This window comes from Coenobita brevimanus, chromosome 53, assembly GCF_032717465.1.
Source record: "Coenobita brevimanus isolate Jiangsu-jjx chromosome 53, ASM3271746v2, whole genome shotgun sequence".
Taxonomy (NCBI): domain Eukaryota; kingdom Metazoa; phylum Arthropoda; class Malacostraca; order Decapoda; family Coenobitidae; genus Coenobita; species Coenobita brevimanus.
Genome location: NC_137006.1, coordinates 39163711 through 39180138, shown reverse-complemented (window position 1 = coordinate 39180138; position 16428 = coordinate 39163711). Strand labels below are relative to the sequence as shown.

The 16428-nt window shown below is 42.9% G+C and overlaps 1 protein-coding gene across 1 annotated transcript in view; it reads right to left on the bottom strand.

Moving 5' to 3' along the window:
- LOC145400799 (cytochrome P450 9e2-like) overlaps positions 1–16428 on the bottom strand; it is a 76466-nt gene that overhangs the window by 25788 nt on the left and 34250 nt on the right. Inside the window, exons 3-4 of the mRNA XM_080273235.1 lie at positions 8705–8765; positions 7164–7354 (exon numbers count right to left, since the gene is read on the bottom strand). Of these exons, the coding sequence (XP_080129361.1) occupies positions 7164–7354; positions 8705–8765 (252 nt within the window). The remainder of the gene's footprint in view (positions 1–7163; positions 7355–8704; positions 8766–16428) is intronic.

The window sequence follows — 16428 nt, the reverse complement described above, 5'->3', positions numbered from 1 at the left end:
ACACACCGTGACACCTCTGTCTGTATAACTGTGTTTTTAAACAAACATCAATATGCCCTTTCCTTGTCAAACGGCTTTTTCATCCATAACTTTTCTTATTATTTTCATCTTTCATATAAGAGCATAGTGGAAGAAAGACTGGGAAGGTATGAGCTAGAGCAGATGGAAGGGGTGGAAGACGTATGTAAGATATTTACGGAAGAGATAGGCGCAACGTGTGAGGCGGTTTGTGGAGTGAGGAGGAGATGCAAGGGTGTGCAAGGGACAGCATGGTGGAATGATGAGGTGAAACGAGCTGTGGAACAAAAGAAGGCATATAGTGAATGGTTAGTGAGTAGAGGTAGGGGAGAAGATGAGAGAGAGAAGAGAGAGGTATATGTGAGCAGGAGAAGGGAGGTTAAGAGACTGGTGAAGGAGAGTAAGATGAAAGTGGATGAGGAGTTTGGGAGGAATCAGAGTGTGACATGGAGGGAGAGTAAGAAATTGTTTTGGAAGGAGGTAAAGAAAGTAAGGCAGTGTGAAAGGGGAAATAGTAGGGGAGTGAAAGATAGGAATAATAGATTGTTGGTGGAGAAGAGAGAGAAACTGAGGAGCTGGAAGGAGCACTTTGAGGATTTGTTGAATGTAGAGAGTGAGAGCAGTGCGAGTATAAGTGGTTGGGGAATGGCTGGGAGAAGAAGAGATGAGAGGAGGGAGGAAGAGATCAGTAGGGCGGAAGTAGTGGAAGCGATGAAGAATATTAAGTTGGGAAAGGCCCCAGGAATTGATGGAGTGTGTGGTGAAATGCTTAGGTATGGGGGTGAGATTGTTGAGGAGTGGATATGGAAGTTGTGTAGATTGGCTTGGCAAGAGGGAAGGGTTCCAGAGGACTGGAAATCTGGTATAATTGTTCCTTTATACAAAGGAAAAGGAGAGAGAGAAGTATGTGGTAACCATAGGGATATTTGCCTACTTAGTGTGACTGGTAAAATATATGGTAGAATACTCATTGATAGGGTTAGGCATATGACAGAGGAGCTAGTTGGAGAAGAACAAGCGGGATTTAGGAAGGGAAAAGGGTGTGTAGATCAGATATTTGTTCTAAGATGTTTAGTGAAGAAGTATCTAGAGAAGGGAAGGAAAGTGTATGCTGCCTTCATGGACTTGGAGAAAGCTTATGACAGAATAGATAGGCAAGGTATGTGGAAGGTATTAAGAATATATGGAGTGGAGGGGAAATTGTTGAGTGCTGTGAGGAGTATGTACGAGGGAGCTAGGGTTACGGTGCGAGTGGATGGTGAGCTGAGTGAGTTCTTTGATCTCAATGTGGGACTGAAACAGGGTTGTGTGATGTCTCCATGGCTGTTTAATATATACATGGATGGGGTTGTAAAGGAGGTGCAGGGTAGGGCAGTGGATGTGGGGGTGGCTCTAGTGAATGAGGGTGAGATTTGGAAGATTCCGGTGTTGCTGTTTGCTGATGATACAGTACTGTTGAGTGAAGATGAATGGGAGTTGCAAGGTTTGGTGAATGAATTTGGGACAGTGTGTAGGTGGAGGAAGCTGAAAGTTAATGTTAACAAAAGTAAAGTTATGGTGTTTGAGAGGAATGAAGTCACAGAGTGTGCAGTGAGGTTGGATGGTGAGGATATGGAGAATGTGAGTGCATTCAAGTACTTGGGTAGTGTGATGAGTAGGGATGGAACTTTGGGGGATGAAGTGCGTGAGAGGGTACAGCAGGGAAGGAAGGTTGTTGGTACACTGAAAGCAGTGATGAGAAAGAGGGAGGTGAGTATGGAAGTTAAGAAGTCACTGCATGATAGTATTGTGATCCCTACCCTGACGTATGGAAGCGAGGCATGGACCTTGCAAGAGGGGAACAAGTCAAGAGTGAGAGCAGTGGAAATGAGTTACTTGAGAGGAGCATGTGGAGTGACGTAGAGGGACAGGTTGACGAATGAAGCAGTGAAGGAACGCTGTGGGGTGGATGTGGATGTGGTTGAGAAGATTAAGAGAAATACACTGAGTTGGTTTGGACATGTGAAGAGAATGGAGAATGAAAGACTGACTAAGAGGGTGTATGTAGGTGAGGTGGAGGGAGGGAGAGGGAGAGGTAGACCGAGGATGAGGTGGAGGGATGGAGTTGAGAGGTATATGAGGGAGGAGGGGGTGAGTTGGGGGGAGGGTAGTCAAATGGTGGGTGACAGAGCGACTTGGAGGCGTTTTGTCTGCGGCCACCCTTTGCGGGATTAGGGCGTCGGGCTATAGATAGATAGATAGATATTTTTACTTACAACGCTAGATGGTTACCATATACCCAAATAACGGGGTGACGTGGAGCCTACCATGGTGCCCCTGTTAACTGGATGGAGACGTAAATGAGGCGTCCACCAAAGAACCAAACCTTCACGCTAATCCCTGCACCTCGCTGTGGAGAGGCACTGTCAGCCGCATGGGAGCATAGTGTACGTTCACTACACGAGACGGCCATATCGTACAAGGGCTACTACTTGTCTGCTCGATCACACAGGTTGGTGTAGCACAAGAACAACTCATCTGTGAAATAGTTTGTCCATAAATTCTCCATAAACAGTAGGCAGTGGTCTGTTAAGTCATTCCCACCTGTGTTTCAGTCAAGGTGGTTCTCTGTGTGGCTCCTGTTGATTCTGTAACAGAATATAACAATGCCACTTTGACAAAGAATATGAATCCCCCATTGTCTATTTACATTTGAATCATTATTATAGGTAAAGAGATAGATTCTCAGATTCTCAACCTTCCATAGGTTTAAATAATGCTTTCATTTAACAAGCGTCAAAACGGAGGTGATTACGGTAATACGATAAATTACCGATTTCCCTGTAACAAAAACTTGGTAATATTAATGCGTAACTGCTCAAAACTCGGGACTAAAGGCCGCTTAATCTGGCTGCTAATATCTCTCTTTTCGATGCTGGTATTCTCATGATTTGGAAGAATTCATCGCAGCTGTTGTCATGTTCAATTGTGGTCATCCATCAGTAATGTTAAGGTCCACTCTTAAACAGCTATATAGTCCGGAAGTCGTTCCAACTACCACTTTCTTCCCATCAATTTGTCGACCTCATGGCGGTGTTGAGGGACAGACCAATTTCCTTGATGAATCACAGAACAGGCCGCCCATTATTAGGGAGTGGTAAAGCAACCTCTGAGCAATGCATTCTTGCCTTTCATTCATTTGTGTTTACAGAGGATTGTGACGAAATATTTTCGGTAAAAAATGCCTTGATTTAAACACACACACACACACACACATACACACATTATATATATATATATATATATATATATATATATATATATATACAGGATGAGGTAAAGGTCTCCATACAAACGTTAGCTTGTTAAACGCGAATAGCTACCTGGACATGTGGACATGTTGCGAGACCTCATCATACCCAGCGTTTTGAATGCAGAAGGTTTGTTCCCGGAATGGTTCCAGCAGGATCGGACGCCACCGCATTATGGGACCAACGGTGGCCAGTGGCTTGACGTACAGTTCCCAAACGTCTATATTGGACGCCGCGGCCGTGTGGTGTGGCCTCTGGAATCACCAGACCTCACGCCCTTAGCCTTTACCTCTGGAGGCAACTTAAGGCGATGGTTTATCAGAAGATCCGAGACGTGGCTCATCCTCAGGAACGTATCGCAGATCCTGTGCCAAGATATCACCTAACGTGTTGTACGATGTTATACACGATTGGGGACACCGAGTTTCGATGTGCCATGACCTCAGAGGTCATATCGAACACATTTTATGACTTCCACAGCGGATTTGAACACTTTGTTGTCGTCCGCCTTTACCAAGGCGGAGTGGTAATGTTTCTGCCCGCGTTTGTGTCTGTTGGTAGGTGTGTGTGTGTGTGTGTGTGTGTGTGTGTGTGTGTGTGTGTGTGTGTGTGTGTGTGTGTGTGTGTGTGTGTGTGTGTGTGTGTGTGTTTATGTGTGTGTACCTGTTGCCATTATATCTCATGAATGGCTTGAGCTCTCAACATGAAGCCTTCAAGGTATCAAGATATGGCCAAAATCTTGGACGAGTTTGAAATTGGTCTCTCGGGGTCAAGGCCAAGGTCAACAAGATGGCTGCCAAAGGTCAACTAATTTTTGTCACCTGCCTTTAGCGCCATTATCTCGTGAGCGGCTAGAGCTATACACATGAAACCTTCTGGGTATCAAGATATGGCCAAAATCTTGGAGGAGTTCGAGAGTGGGCACTCGGGGTCAAAGTTAAGATCACCAGAATGGCTGCCAAAGGTCAAGTAGTTTTTAAAATAAGGATTGGCTCTTTGTGAAACACGGTGACTGAAATCAGTAGAGTTTCGCAAATTTTCCTCACTTGATGTCATCACTTCCTATCTTCAGCAATGAGTCATAATTCTGGAACCGGTGGCCCGACTGGACTGGAAATTGTTTTTATTCATGTCAGAGCATTTTAGCGGTACCTTGCTCTGACAGAAATTGCGCTACAATTCGCCGATTTTGCTGTGTTACGGTAACTGATGGACAAACCGACAAACCTACAAACCAACAAACCTGCAGAAGTCGGATCGTTATAATATACAGAAGAGTAATTAGTTGTAGTTGTAAATAAAATGCTTGTATTTTTGTATGGAGACTTTTGCCTCACTCTTTATACTTATACATATACATGAGAGAGAGAGAGAGAGAGAGAGAGAGAGAGAGAGAGAGAGAGAGAGAGACTGGAGAAATGAATTCCCCGAGGTATCGATCATACAGCCCCGGTAGGTGACGGGAGAGTGCTACCTCTCTCAGCAGGGCAGCTACCCGGGCGGGGTGCGAAGTTTCGACTCCTCGGTCTTGACTCAGGCGCTTTACCACTGAGTCACCCCCAGAGAGAGAGAGAGAGAGAGAGAGAGAGAGAGGGAGAAGTGCTTCAAGATGTCACTGTGTCTAAGATGTGATACGAGGTGAACACAACCTGTTAATCGTTGCTAATACCACCATGAATTTCTTTCATTTCATATGAGAGAGAGAGAGAGAGAGAGAGAGAGAGAGAGAGAGAGAGAGAGAGAGAGAGAGAGAGAGAGAGAGAGAATCTTTATGTAATATTCATTTGAAACCCCCTTGCCCATTGCAATAGTATGAAAATGACACGTTTAATCTTATCACTATGGTTTTGTTGTTCTAAGGAAGATAACATCCATCACCCATCAGTAGTTGCAGTGGATTAGCATGTATTCATATTAGTTTCCTTTCCCATCTCTCTCTCTCTCTCTCTCTCTTAACGGGTCTAACAACACTACTCCGCTGCCTGTGTTGGTGGGAGATTTAGTCTTGTGGCCTTCTGTCCAGAAAGGGTGCAATTGGCAAGAAACGCAGTCTGCTGTGTCTCAGGAAATTCTGAACTTGGCTTTGTACCAGTAACAACATTATATATATATAATACATCAAGGAAAACAGAGTGAGCTAATTTACTTCATCACATGGTGCCTGAATCCGTATCACTTTCAAAAATGTACTACCCACTCTGAATATTCAGAGTATTCACAGCTGCCACATACTTATCGGCCAGTTGATGGCCAGTGAAAGCTAAATTTAACTATACATGTCTTTAAGAACACAGTTACTATCTGAAGGACATAATCTAATTCCAATTTGGAGGATAACCTAATTCAAATTACCCTCTCCTTGTCATGTACTGATCTACAGTATATTGTTTTTAGACAAATATTTTCACTGTAGTCTCTATATTTCTACAAGTTCCTGTTCTCCCATACAGCAGGCGTATTATAGGTCACAAAAGTATCGGTGCACAGAGGGTTCGATGCCTACCGAAAACATTCGAACAACTGGTGATGTTCACCAACGTCTCATTGTATAACAACAATGGCTGCTAATATAAACATAACATTTGCAAAAGGATATTGCTAGTTGGCGATAAAAAACATCTCCCAACATCAGAGCTACCAACGTGTGGTGGGTCGGACGCTAAAGCGACCTTCGTTCTGTGTTCCCAAATGTTTCACGCATATTGTGTACCAATACCTTTGTGACCCATAATGCCACACTGAACCGATCATTACCAGAACATACACCACACACTTCCGAACAAGGCAAGCTAATAAATGCGTATCTCCCTGACTGTCACTTACCAAGCTTCCGTTTAGAAAAATAGTAGATATTCCATTTTACAATTTATGAGATGCCGTGTCTCACCGTTATCCATTCCTAAAATTCGTCAATGAACAATCCAGAACCTTCTTCCCCCTTTGGTACTATGAAACAATTCTTCGCCTGTCCTTTCCACTTTAGGACCCTGACCCAACTATGTCTTCTTTTGGGCGGCCTTACCTGTAACTTCAGTCTGCCAGCCATTCTGCCACCAATTCATATTGTCCCTGAATACGCCTACACTTTTACAGCCACTGTTTCTTCCTCTTACATAAATCATCGTTCTTAACTACCACTGTTTTCTTTCGCTTTAAAAAATTTACTTAATTCTCCTCCTCTTACCACTATTATCTCTTTCCAGAACATTTTCATTACTTGCATAATTTTGCAGACTATCTTCTTGTTTCTATAATCTGCAAAACATCTTATCTGCATGAATTGCATTAACTTTCCTTGAGATCCCAGTCTACCCTAGACATGGTCTCCTTCACGGCACATGGCAAGACAGTGATAGGAGGGAAAAAATAATTCATTCTTCATTAGTCATCTACAGTAAGTTATTTTTCTCAATTAGGAGCATAGGGGTGCTATGCTAGGCTAGTCAGTCATAAATTTAAGGCGAGGGTGACCAGCCTCTCTCGCCTCTGAGTAGCATTATGTTTGCAACAAACCCAGAACACCATTAGAATTTAAACCATTACGGGTCCCATCCAGTTGGAACGCCTTGACCCACTAGACCACCAGGTGTCATTTGGTTATTTAGTTCTTACCCAATGTGGTAAATGGTTTTCTGGGTTTCAGGAAACCAATTCGCTTGGCACTCAGTGTAGTCACCTGAAGGTATCACTACATCGAGTGAGTGGATAGTGTGCATCCCCAGCAACCACTAGTATTGTACAACAACGATTCAAACGAAATTGCCTGAAAATGTTGGTTTACAAAAAATAGTTAGTAATAACATTTTACACAGGTAAACAACTCATGGTATTCTAAGGTTGGTAGAAATGACTCACCTATACAGTTTCTGGGCCCCACCCCGAATGGCATGTGTGTGCAGCTGCGGATATTTGCTTTGTTCTCAGGTAGGAAGCGGTCAGGTTGGAACTCCAGAGGCTGGGGCCAGTACTGGGGGTCCCGGTGTACGCTCCAGACGGGGTATTGAACCAAGTCACCCACTCTCAGTGTAACATTAGTCCCGGCCAGTCTGAGTGGCAGTAGGAATGAGAACTTAGGAGATTCAGCATCAGTGACGTTATTCGTTGTGGTGTAAATGGATTTTGAGAGACTAACAAAGCGTGGGGCTAGGGTAGCGGGAAACATACTCTGAATCGCCATTCGCTTATCCCTGTGCAGGAAATTGTCGCCAGTCTGAGCATGCAGACGACTATGACGTCAGAAGCAAGGTCTAATGAGATACCGTACTAGGTCTGATTATTGCTGGCAAAAAAAGAAAAAATGGAACCACTGTGCATGAAATCACTTGCTGCTGGAGTCGCCGCTCCAGCAGGGTTAAGGTCAGTTGGATCTAGACCAGTGGTACTCAACTGGCGGACCATAGTCCAAATCCGGACCGTGGTGAGCTTCTGTGTGGACCCTAGCACACTAGCTGCTAGTGGAATGGGTGGTTACTTCTAGAATAAATGTACATTCAATGATATTCTTTTTTTAAGCGAAATTATTTCTGTCGGTTATTTTCATCATTTTAGGCAAAAAATCCATGTAGCTTGATGTAAATTGTAATGTGTGTTCTTATATGTTTCTTATTACCACATTTTGAATTAATACTTTTATTCGGACCCTTGCAACGTAGGAAACTGTGTGTCTGGACCTTCACACATGGCAGTTGAGTACCCCTTGTCTAGACACTGCTGGGGTCAGGTTCCTTAGCTCCCACTGACTTCCTGCTCCAAGGGTAGTCTACTCTTTGTACAATAGTTTTGTGAATTTGTTCATAACATAAATTAAAAATAGTGAGACAGAGAGACAGACAGACAGGTAGACAGACAGACAGACAGACAGACAGACAGAGAGAACGTGCGTGTGCAAGCAGTGTCAGCGCCCAAGTTGTGACACGTGGAAGATGTGTGGTATGTAAGAGGACTGCTGAGTCTCGGTAAACGGTCTCCTAAGCTTATACCCAAAGTCAGACGCTTTAAAAAAAAGGAAAAAAATGGGGTGGAATCTTTGCCTGGCGACAGGTTCTCTACATTTTTAAGTGAAAGGTTAGAAATGTACAACTAAAAAGTTTTTGTTCCAATGACGCTAAATCGATATATTTTCGAACTGTAGACATAGGTATGCTCTGTACATCTGCCAGAATAAATAGATTCATGTTAAAAAGATTCATGTTATATATATATATATATATATATATATATATATATATATATATATATATATATATATATATATATATATATAATCAGTAAAACTATAGGATATCACTAGCACTTCGAGTGTAAAAATATCAGCTTCCTGTACGTATATTAAGTGCTTCCAGACATCGCACTGCATAATTGTAATCAGAAGTGATAAAAGACAGTTGATTTCTTACCTGTATGGCTTAGTGCACAGCCTTTCAATGATGAAACCAGGTGGATACAGCCTCAGTGTTTCTGTCAGGAAGATTATTGATCACAACATGGTTTACAATTCTGGTTTGGGAAAGCTGGGAAAAGCAGAGAAAAATATTCAAGAGACAGAACAATTGGTAATGAATATGTTGTGACAATGTCGAAAAAGAAAATGAATCTAGTTTTGAAAGATCAGTTGGTGCAGCAGAGGGAGAAAGAGAAGAATTCATACTATTTACATTTCTTAGAGTAGATTTTGCTTAAGATCTATGATTCAGTTCAAGGCAGGCGCCCTCAGTGTATATATTCAAGCGGATGATGGAAGAGGAATATATGATAAATGGAAACAGTAGAGAACACAGAGTTCAGTAATTTAGAGCAGGTGAAGGAAATCTAGTGACCATAACACACTGGTATATGAGAAAGATTGTGGACAGTCTGAGAGTTGTTAAGAGACGAGAAGTTGAACAGGGGACAGAAATATAAAATCACCGAAAAGTTTTGGTACAAGAATGAAAAGAGAAGGTATGAAGTGGGTGCGGTAATTATAACCTGCAGATGATGAAAAGCAAAGTGGATGGGAGGAGTAAAGGTTAACCAAGAACGAAATAGAAGGTTAAAGGAGGAAAAGGAGAGATGGCTTTATAAATTGACGGGAGGGTTGGGGATGAGCTGCTGCCAAAAATAAACTGTGGGATAACACGTTTCTCATTTCAGTTTTTATGTAGAAAATAAAGAACACGAGGCATAGAGCCAGTGAAGAGCAATCTGATCAAATAAAGTGAAAAGCATTCTGATCAAAAGAAACAGAACAAGAAAGACAGCCAGAATTATATATATATATATATATATATATATATATATATATATATATATATATATATATATATATATATATATATATACCTGGGCTGCTTCCCCCAAGGAAAAGGAGGTAGCTGAGACAGGACGACACACTCCTAATTTACTCATCCACTCAGACACATTCATCCGCATCTTAACCCCAAGGGGAAAAGGGACAGATCCTCATCGCACCACACAGCACGAGGGTCAACTGCGCAGTGCAATCAATGACATCAGCAGCAGGGCCCCACAGCAGAGCTGGTTTACCCCTGCCACATCATAATGGACTCATCCTCTTACCCGCACCTGACCTGATCAGCTGATTAGACCAAATGCTGAAGAATATCCCCTTAGGGCTGCGTCATCATTTATTCATTCACAATTCCTCTCCATTTATTTCTGTCACGCACAGCCACTCTTCCTTGCTCAACAGACATCCCTCTTGCATCTAACGCTCTCTTCACACTGTCCATCCATCCTATTCATGGCCTTCCTCTCAGCCTTACACCTCACAAATGTGATTCAGTTATCTTTATCACCAAATGCTCATCATCCATTCTTTCCATATGCCCAAGCCATCGCAACACCCTCTGCTCAACTCGATCAGCCATCTGCCACACAACTCCAGTTCTCCTTCTCACTTCATCATTTCTCACTCGATCAATACGCGTCACTCCACACATACTCCAAAGAACCTAATCTCCATTACATTCAAACTTTTCCTCTCTGCTACACCCATATTCCATGTTTCAGCCCCATATAACACAGTCGGTACCACAACACCTTCATACAGCCTTCTCTTTACATCCATTCTGAGCGAACGACATCTAAATACTTTTTTCATTCCTCCCAGCACCTTTCCTACTTCATTCATTCTAAAATTCACTTCTGCATCTATTCTCCCATCCACAGCAACATGTGACCCTAAACACTTAAAACAATCTGCCTCCTCAAGGAACTCACCATTCAGTACTATATTCATCCTCCTGCCATCTACCAACCTCTTACACATCATCACTTAACTTTTTTTCTCATTTACTTTCTATTTTCTCCTTTCATACATCCTTCCAAACTCCTTTACCAACTGTCTCAATCTCTCCTCTGAATCAGCCACCAGTGCAGTAACATCTGCAAAAGCAGCTTATTCAGATTCCACTGTCTACCATCAGCATTCACCTGACTCAGACCGCCACCTAACACTCTTGCATTCACCTCCCTTACAACATTATCGATATAAATATTATACCAAGGCGACATCACACATCCCTGCCGCAGCCCCACTCTCACGGGAAACCAATCACTCACAGTATTTCCCACTCTTACACACGCTCTGCTATTTACATAAGAACTTTTCACACCTTTAAGCAACCTACCATCAAATCCATACAATCTTAAAACAGTGCACAAAGCCTCCCTATTAATTCTGTCATACGCTTTCTCTCAATCCATGATCGCCCAAAACACATTACCTTTCACTAAATACTTTTCACAAACCTGTCTCACAGCAAACACCGGATCCACGCATCCCTTCCCTCTCCTAAGCCACACTGCTCATCACCAATCACTCCCTCTGTACCCTCTTTAACTCTCTTAATTAACACTGTAACCATACACCTTACCTACAACACTCAACAGACTTATACCCCTAAAAGCTAGTACATTCATACTTATCACCCTTACCTTTATACAGCGGGACCAAACAAGCACTTGCCCAGTCAATCGGCACCATCCCTTTCACAAAGCACACATTCAACAGTCATACTAACCAGTCAACAATAGTCACGCCATCAAATTTCAGGCATTCCGTTGCACACCTACCCATACCTGCATCTTTCACTGTTTTCATCCATCTTTCTATCTATCTATCTATCTATCTATCTACCTTTATTTATTTATTCATTTATTTATTTATTTATTTATTACAAAACCTTGTGAAAACAGAAAACCCAATCTAATATCCTAATGCTAATAAACCTAACAGAAAATCGCCAACCAATACTAAAGCCTAAAGATACAAATAGCTAAACCTACTCTAATAGGAAAAAATACCTAAACCGACAGAACACCATCGATTGCAGGTATGTAATGCCTCTTTACATTTCGTACCTGGACTCATCACCTGCTGACTGTCAGTCGAGGCATTTGGTTTAATATAGTGGACATCAGTAAATAAAAGAATCAGATGGTCCTAGAACTATGCCATATACGTCAACTGTCAGCCAAAAATAAGAGAACTTATACAAACAGATGGGACTCATGTAAATATTTATAAAAAAAAATCAGTGCCTCGTCCAACACAACACCATCGACTGGAAATGCCCAATACTTTTCTATATTGCACACTTGAACTCATCAACTGGTGACTGTCAGGCGAGGCACGTGTTTTAATGTAGTGTAAGAAATAGATCAGTCAGACGCAGGAACTATTTCAAAGGTGTCAACTGTCAACCCCAGTTAAATATATATATACATATTTACAGTCAACAAAAACCATAACCACAAAGTAAAAAACATACGTCACTCTGATCAATCCGGTCTCCCTCAAAAACGCCACCAATTTATCAATCATAGCAATGTCCCCATCACCCAGGATGGTGGAAAGCGTGAAAGGGACGTCTTTAGCGCCGCAGAAATTTATAAGAGATGCATGTTAAGGAATAAATCGCCGACAGTGCAGGATGATATGACCGATAAATAATACCGCACCACAGATGTCACAATGAGGTAGAAATCGTCTTTCAATATATGGCAACATATGAGTGAGCCGTGTACAGTTCATCCTCAGTTTTTCTTGTATTCTTTCCCCTGGGCGATTGGTGCGATTTGCAGTAGCCTAGCCTTCCACGAACGGCTTACATGTTGGAATGTTAATTCTGGTCCACTGATCCTGCCACAGAAGATTTATTGATTTCTTTCCGAGGGAAAGACTCGACGGTAGATCACGAGGAACGTCCCAAATCTCCTCGAGTTCCACAGCCGATTTCGCAAGTAAGTCGGCCTGCTCATTGCCATAGTTACAATGACCAGGCACCCAGATCAGTGTGAAGGACTTGTCACACGAATGCAGTTTATTAACAATGCGGCCCTGGACCTCATTAGAATCTGTAGTGCAAGAAGCTACTGCCTGAAGGGCTGATTTTGAATCTGAAAATATGACACATGAGTCATGCCTAGAATTTAAAGCATATTCTATGTCTTTTGTCAGCTGCGTAAAGCTCTAAGAAAAACAGATGTGTTAGTCGGCAACTGATACCTGAGGACACATTCAGTTGATCACACACTAACACCCACACATAATCTCGACTTGGAGCTATCGGTGAATAATTGATGGGACCCCATGTGATGAACGATGGTGTTACAAAACATGTGGTGGACCTTCGGCTCCAGCACCTTGGTCTTTGGTGCTGGGAGCCATGTTACATCAACAGCAAAGCCGGGAGGCTCCCAAGACGCTATATTTTTAGACACCAACTTGTCACAATCAGTGAGGTCCACACCAAGCTCCTGAGTCAGTAAGTGGACGTGAATGGCAAGTGGACGACGAGCCCCCCGCGTAAGATGGTATTGACGCGGGGTGGTACGGGCCAAATTGCCGATAACATTTTTTTCCATATGTTCTGATGCCGTACGACACCAACAATGGTCGCGGCGAGTACAGTACATTCTCCTCCACTTCCATGCGAGCTACACGGGTACACCTGACGGCTCCATGACACGTTCTATTCTATCTATGTATCTATCTATAGCCCGACGCCCTAATCCCGCAATGGGTGGCCGCAGACAAAACGCCTCCAAGTCGCTCTGTCACAAACCATTGACTGCCCTCCCCCAACTCACTCCCCCCTCCCTCATATACCTCTCAATTCCATCCCTCCACCTCATCCTCGGTCTCCCCCTCCTTCCTCCTCCCTCCACTTCACCTACATACACCCTCTTACTCAGTCTTTCATTCTCCATTCTTCTGTCAAAACGTGAGTTTAACCTGGTCGTGGTGTAGTGGTATGGTGTCTGGCTCTCACCTGAGAGTCCCTGGTTCGATTTCCAGCATATTGGTAATTTATCAGATGATTTTTCCTGTGTACAGTATACAGGTTTCTCTCGTCATTCTGACTTGCCGTAAGTGCTTGGGATAGATTAAAAGCATCTACTTGCCCGAGTGCCAGGGGGTTAACTCATCCTCTTGATGCCCACAGTGGGGGCGGAGGGACGTTGGTTACAAGAATGTGACAACGTAAGTTAACTTTTACCTGGTCGTGGTGTAGCGGTATGGTGCCTGTCTCTCACCTGAGAGTCCCTGGTTCGATTCCCAGCATATTGGTAATTTATTAGATGATTTTTCCTGTGTACAGTACAGGTTTCTCTCTTCATTCTCCATTCTCTTCACATGTCCAAACCACCTCTGTGTATTTCTCCTAATTTTCTGTTACATCTACATCCACCCTACAACGTCCTTTCACTTCTTCATTCGTCAACCTGTCCCTCCATGTCACTCCATTTGCTCCTATCAGGTAACTCATTTCCACTGCTCTCACTCTTGACTTGTACCCATCTAGCAAGGTCTATGTCTCGCTTCCATACGTCAGGGTAGGGATCACAGTACTGTCATGCAGTGACTTCTTAACTTCCATACTCACCTCCCCATTTCTCATCACCGCTTTCAGTGAACTAACAACCTTACTTCCCTGCTGTACCATTTCAAGCACTTCATCCCCAAAACTTCCATCCTTATTCATCACACTACCCAAGTACTTGAATGCACTCACAGTCTCCATACTCTCACCATCCAACCTCTCTGTACATTCTGTGATTTCATTCCTCTCAAACACCATAACTTCACTCTTGTTTACATTAACTTTCAGATTCCTATTCTTACACAGTCCCAAATTCATTCACCAAACCTTGCAACTCCCATTCATCTTCACTCAGCAATACTGCATCATCAGCAAAAAGCAACACCGGGATCTTCCACACCTCACTCTCATTTATTAGACCCACCCCCACATCCACTGCCCTACCTTGCACCTCCTTTACAATCCCATCCATGAATATATTAAACAGCCATAGAGACATCACACATCCCTGTTTCCATCCCACATTTAGATCAAAGACCTCACTCAGTTCACCATCCACTCGCACCGTAGCCTAGCTCCCTCGTACACACTCTTCACAGTACTCAACAATTTCCCATCCACTCCATATATTCTTAATACCTTCCACATATTTTGCCTGTCTACTCTGTCATATGCTTTCTCCAAGTCCATGAAGGCAGCATACACTTTCTTTCCCTGCTCTTGACACTTCTTCACTAAACAACTTAGAACGAATATCTGATCTACACACCCTTTTCCCTTCCTAAATCCCCCTTGCTCTTCTCCAACTAGCTCCTCTGTTGTATGCCTAACCCTATCACTAAGTATTCTACCATATTTTTTTCCAATCACACTAAGAAGGCAAATATCCCTTTGGTTACCGCATAGTTCTCTCTCCCCTTTTCCTTTGCATAAAGGAACAATTATACCTGATTTCCAGTCCTCTGGAACCCTTCCCTCTTCCCAAGCCAGTCTACACAACTTCCATATCCACTCCACAACAATCTTACCCCTATACTTCAGCATTTTACCACACACTCCATCAATTCCTAGTGCCTTTCCCGTCTTCATTGCATCAACTACTTCCTATCTACTGATCTCTTCCTCCCTCCTCTCATCTCTTCTTCTCCCAGCCATTCCCTAACCACTTATACTCGCACTGTTCTCACTCTCTACATTCAACAAATCCTCAAAGTGCTCCTTCCATCTCCTCATATTCTCTCTCTTCTCCTCAGAGTGTTCCTTCCATCTCCTCATATTCTCTCTCTTCTCCTCAAAGTGCTCCTTCCATCTCCTCATATTCTCTCTCTTCTCCTCAAAGTGTTCCTTCCATCTCCTCATATTCTCTCTCTTCTCCTCAAAGTGCTCCTTCCATCTCCTCATGTTCTCTCTCTTCTCCACCAACAATCTATTTTTCCCATCTTTCACTCCCCTACTATTTCCCCTTTCACTCTGTTTTACTTTATTTACCTCCTTCCAAAACAATTTCTTATTCTCTCTCCATTTCACACTTAGGTTCTTCATCCACTCTCTTCTTACTCTCCTTCACCAATCTCTTCGCCTCCATTCTCCTGCTCACATATACCTCTCTCTTCTCTCTCGTATCTTCTTCCCTACCTATACTCGCTAGCCAGTCACTATATGACATCTTTTGTTCCACAGCTCGTTTCATCTCATCATTCCACCATGCTGTCCCTTGCATACCCCTGCATCTCCTCCTCACTCCACAAACCACCTCACACGCTGCACCCATCTCTTCCGTGAATATCTTACATACATCTTCCACCCTTCCATCTGCTCTAACTCATACCCTCCCAGTCTTTCTTCCACCATGCTCTTATACTTTGCCTTTTTCTCACTCTCTTGCAACTTCTCCACTCTTTTCACAGGAGCTGTTTCCTCCTGTCTGCATTTATTCTGCAACACATCCAACCACCTCAATGTGGCATCGGATGCCGACCCATGCACCTGTGCCATAGTCTAGCTTGGATCTAATAAGGGATTTATACACCATTAATAAAAATTTTCCGTCAGCACCCCCAAGTAGTACCCGTTAGGTACTTGAAGACATTTAATGGTTTATCACAACGACCAAGCAGATTATTAACAAGAAATTTAATGGTCAAAAGCTGATCAAAATGGACGTCCAAAAACTTTACAGAATTCTGAAAACATATCTCCTGATTATCCAAACTCAATCACAAATTAGGGACGTTACGATTAATGGAAACTACAGCGGCACACTTAAGGATGGAAAACTTAAATCCCCACTG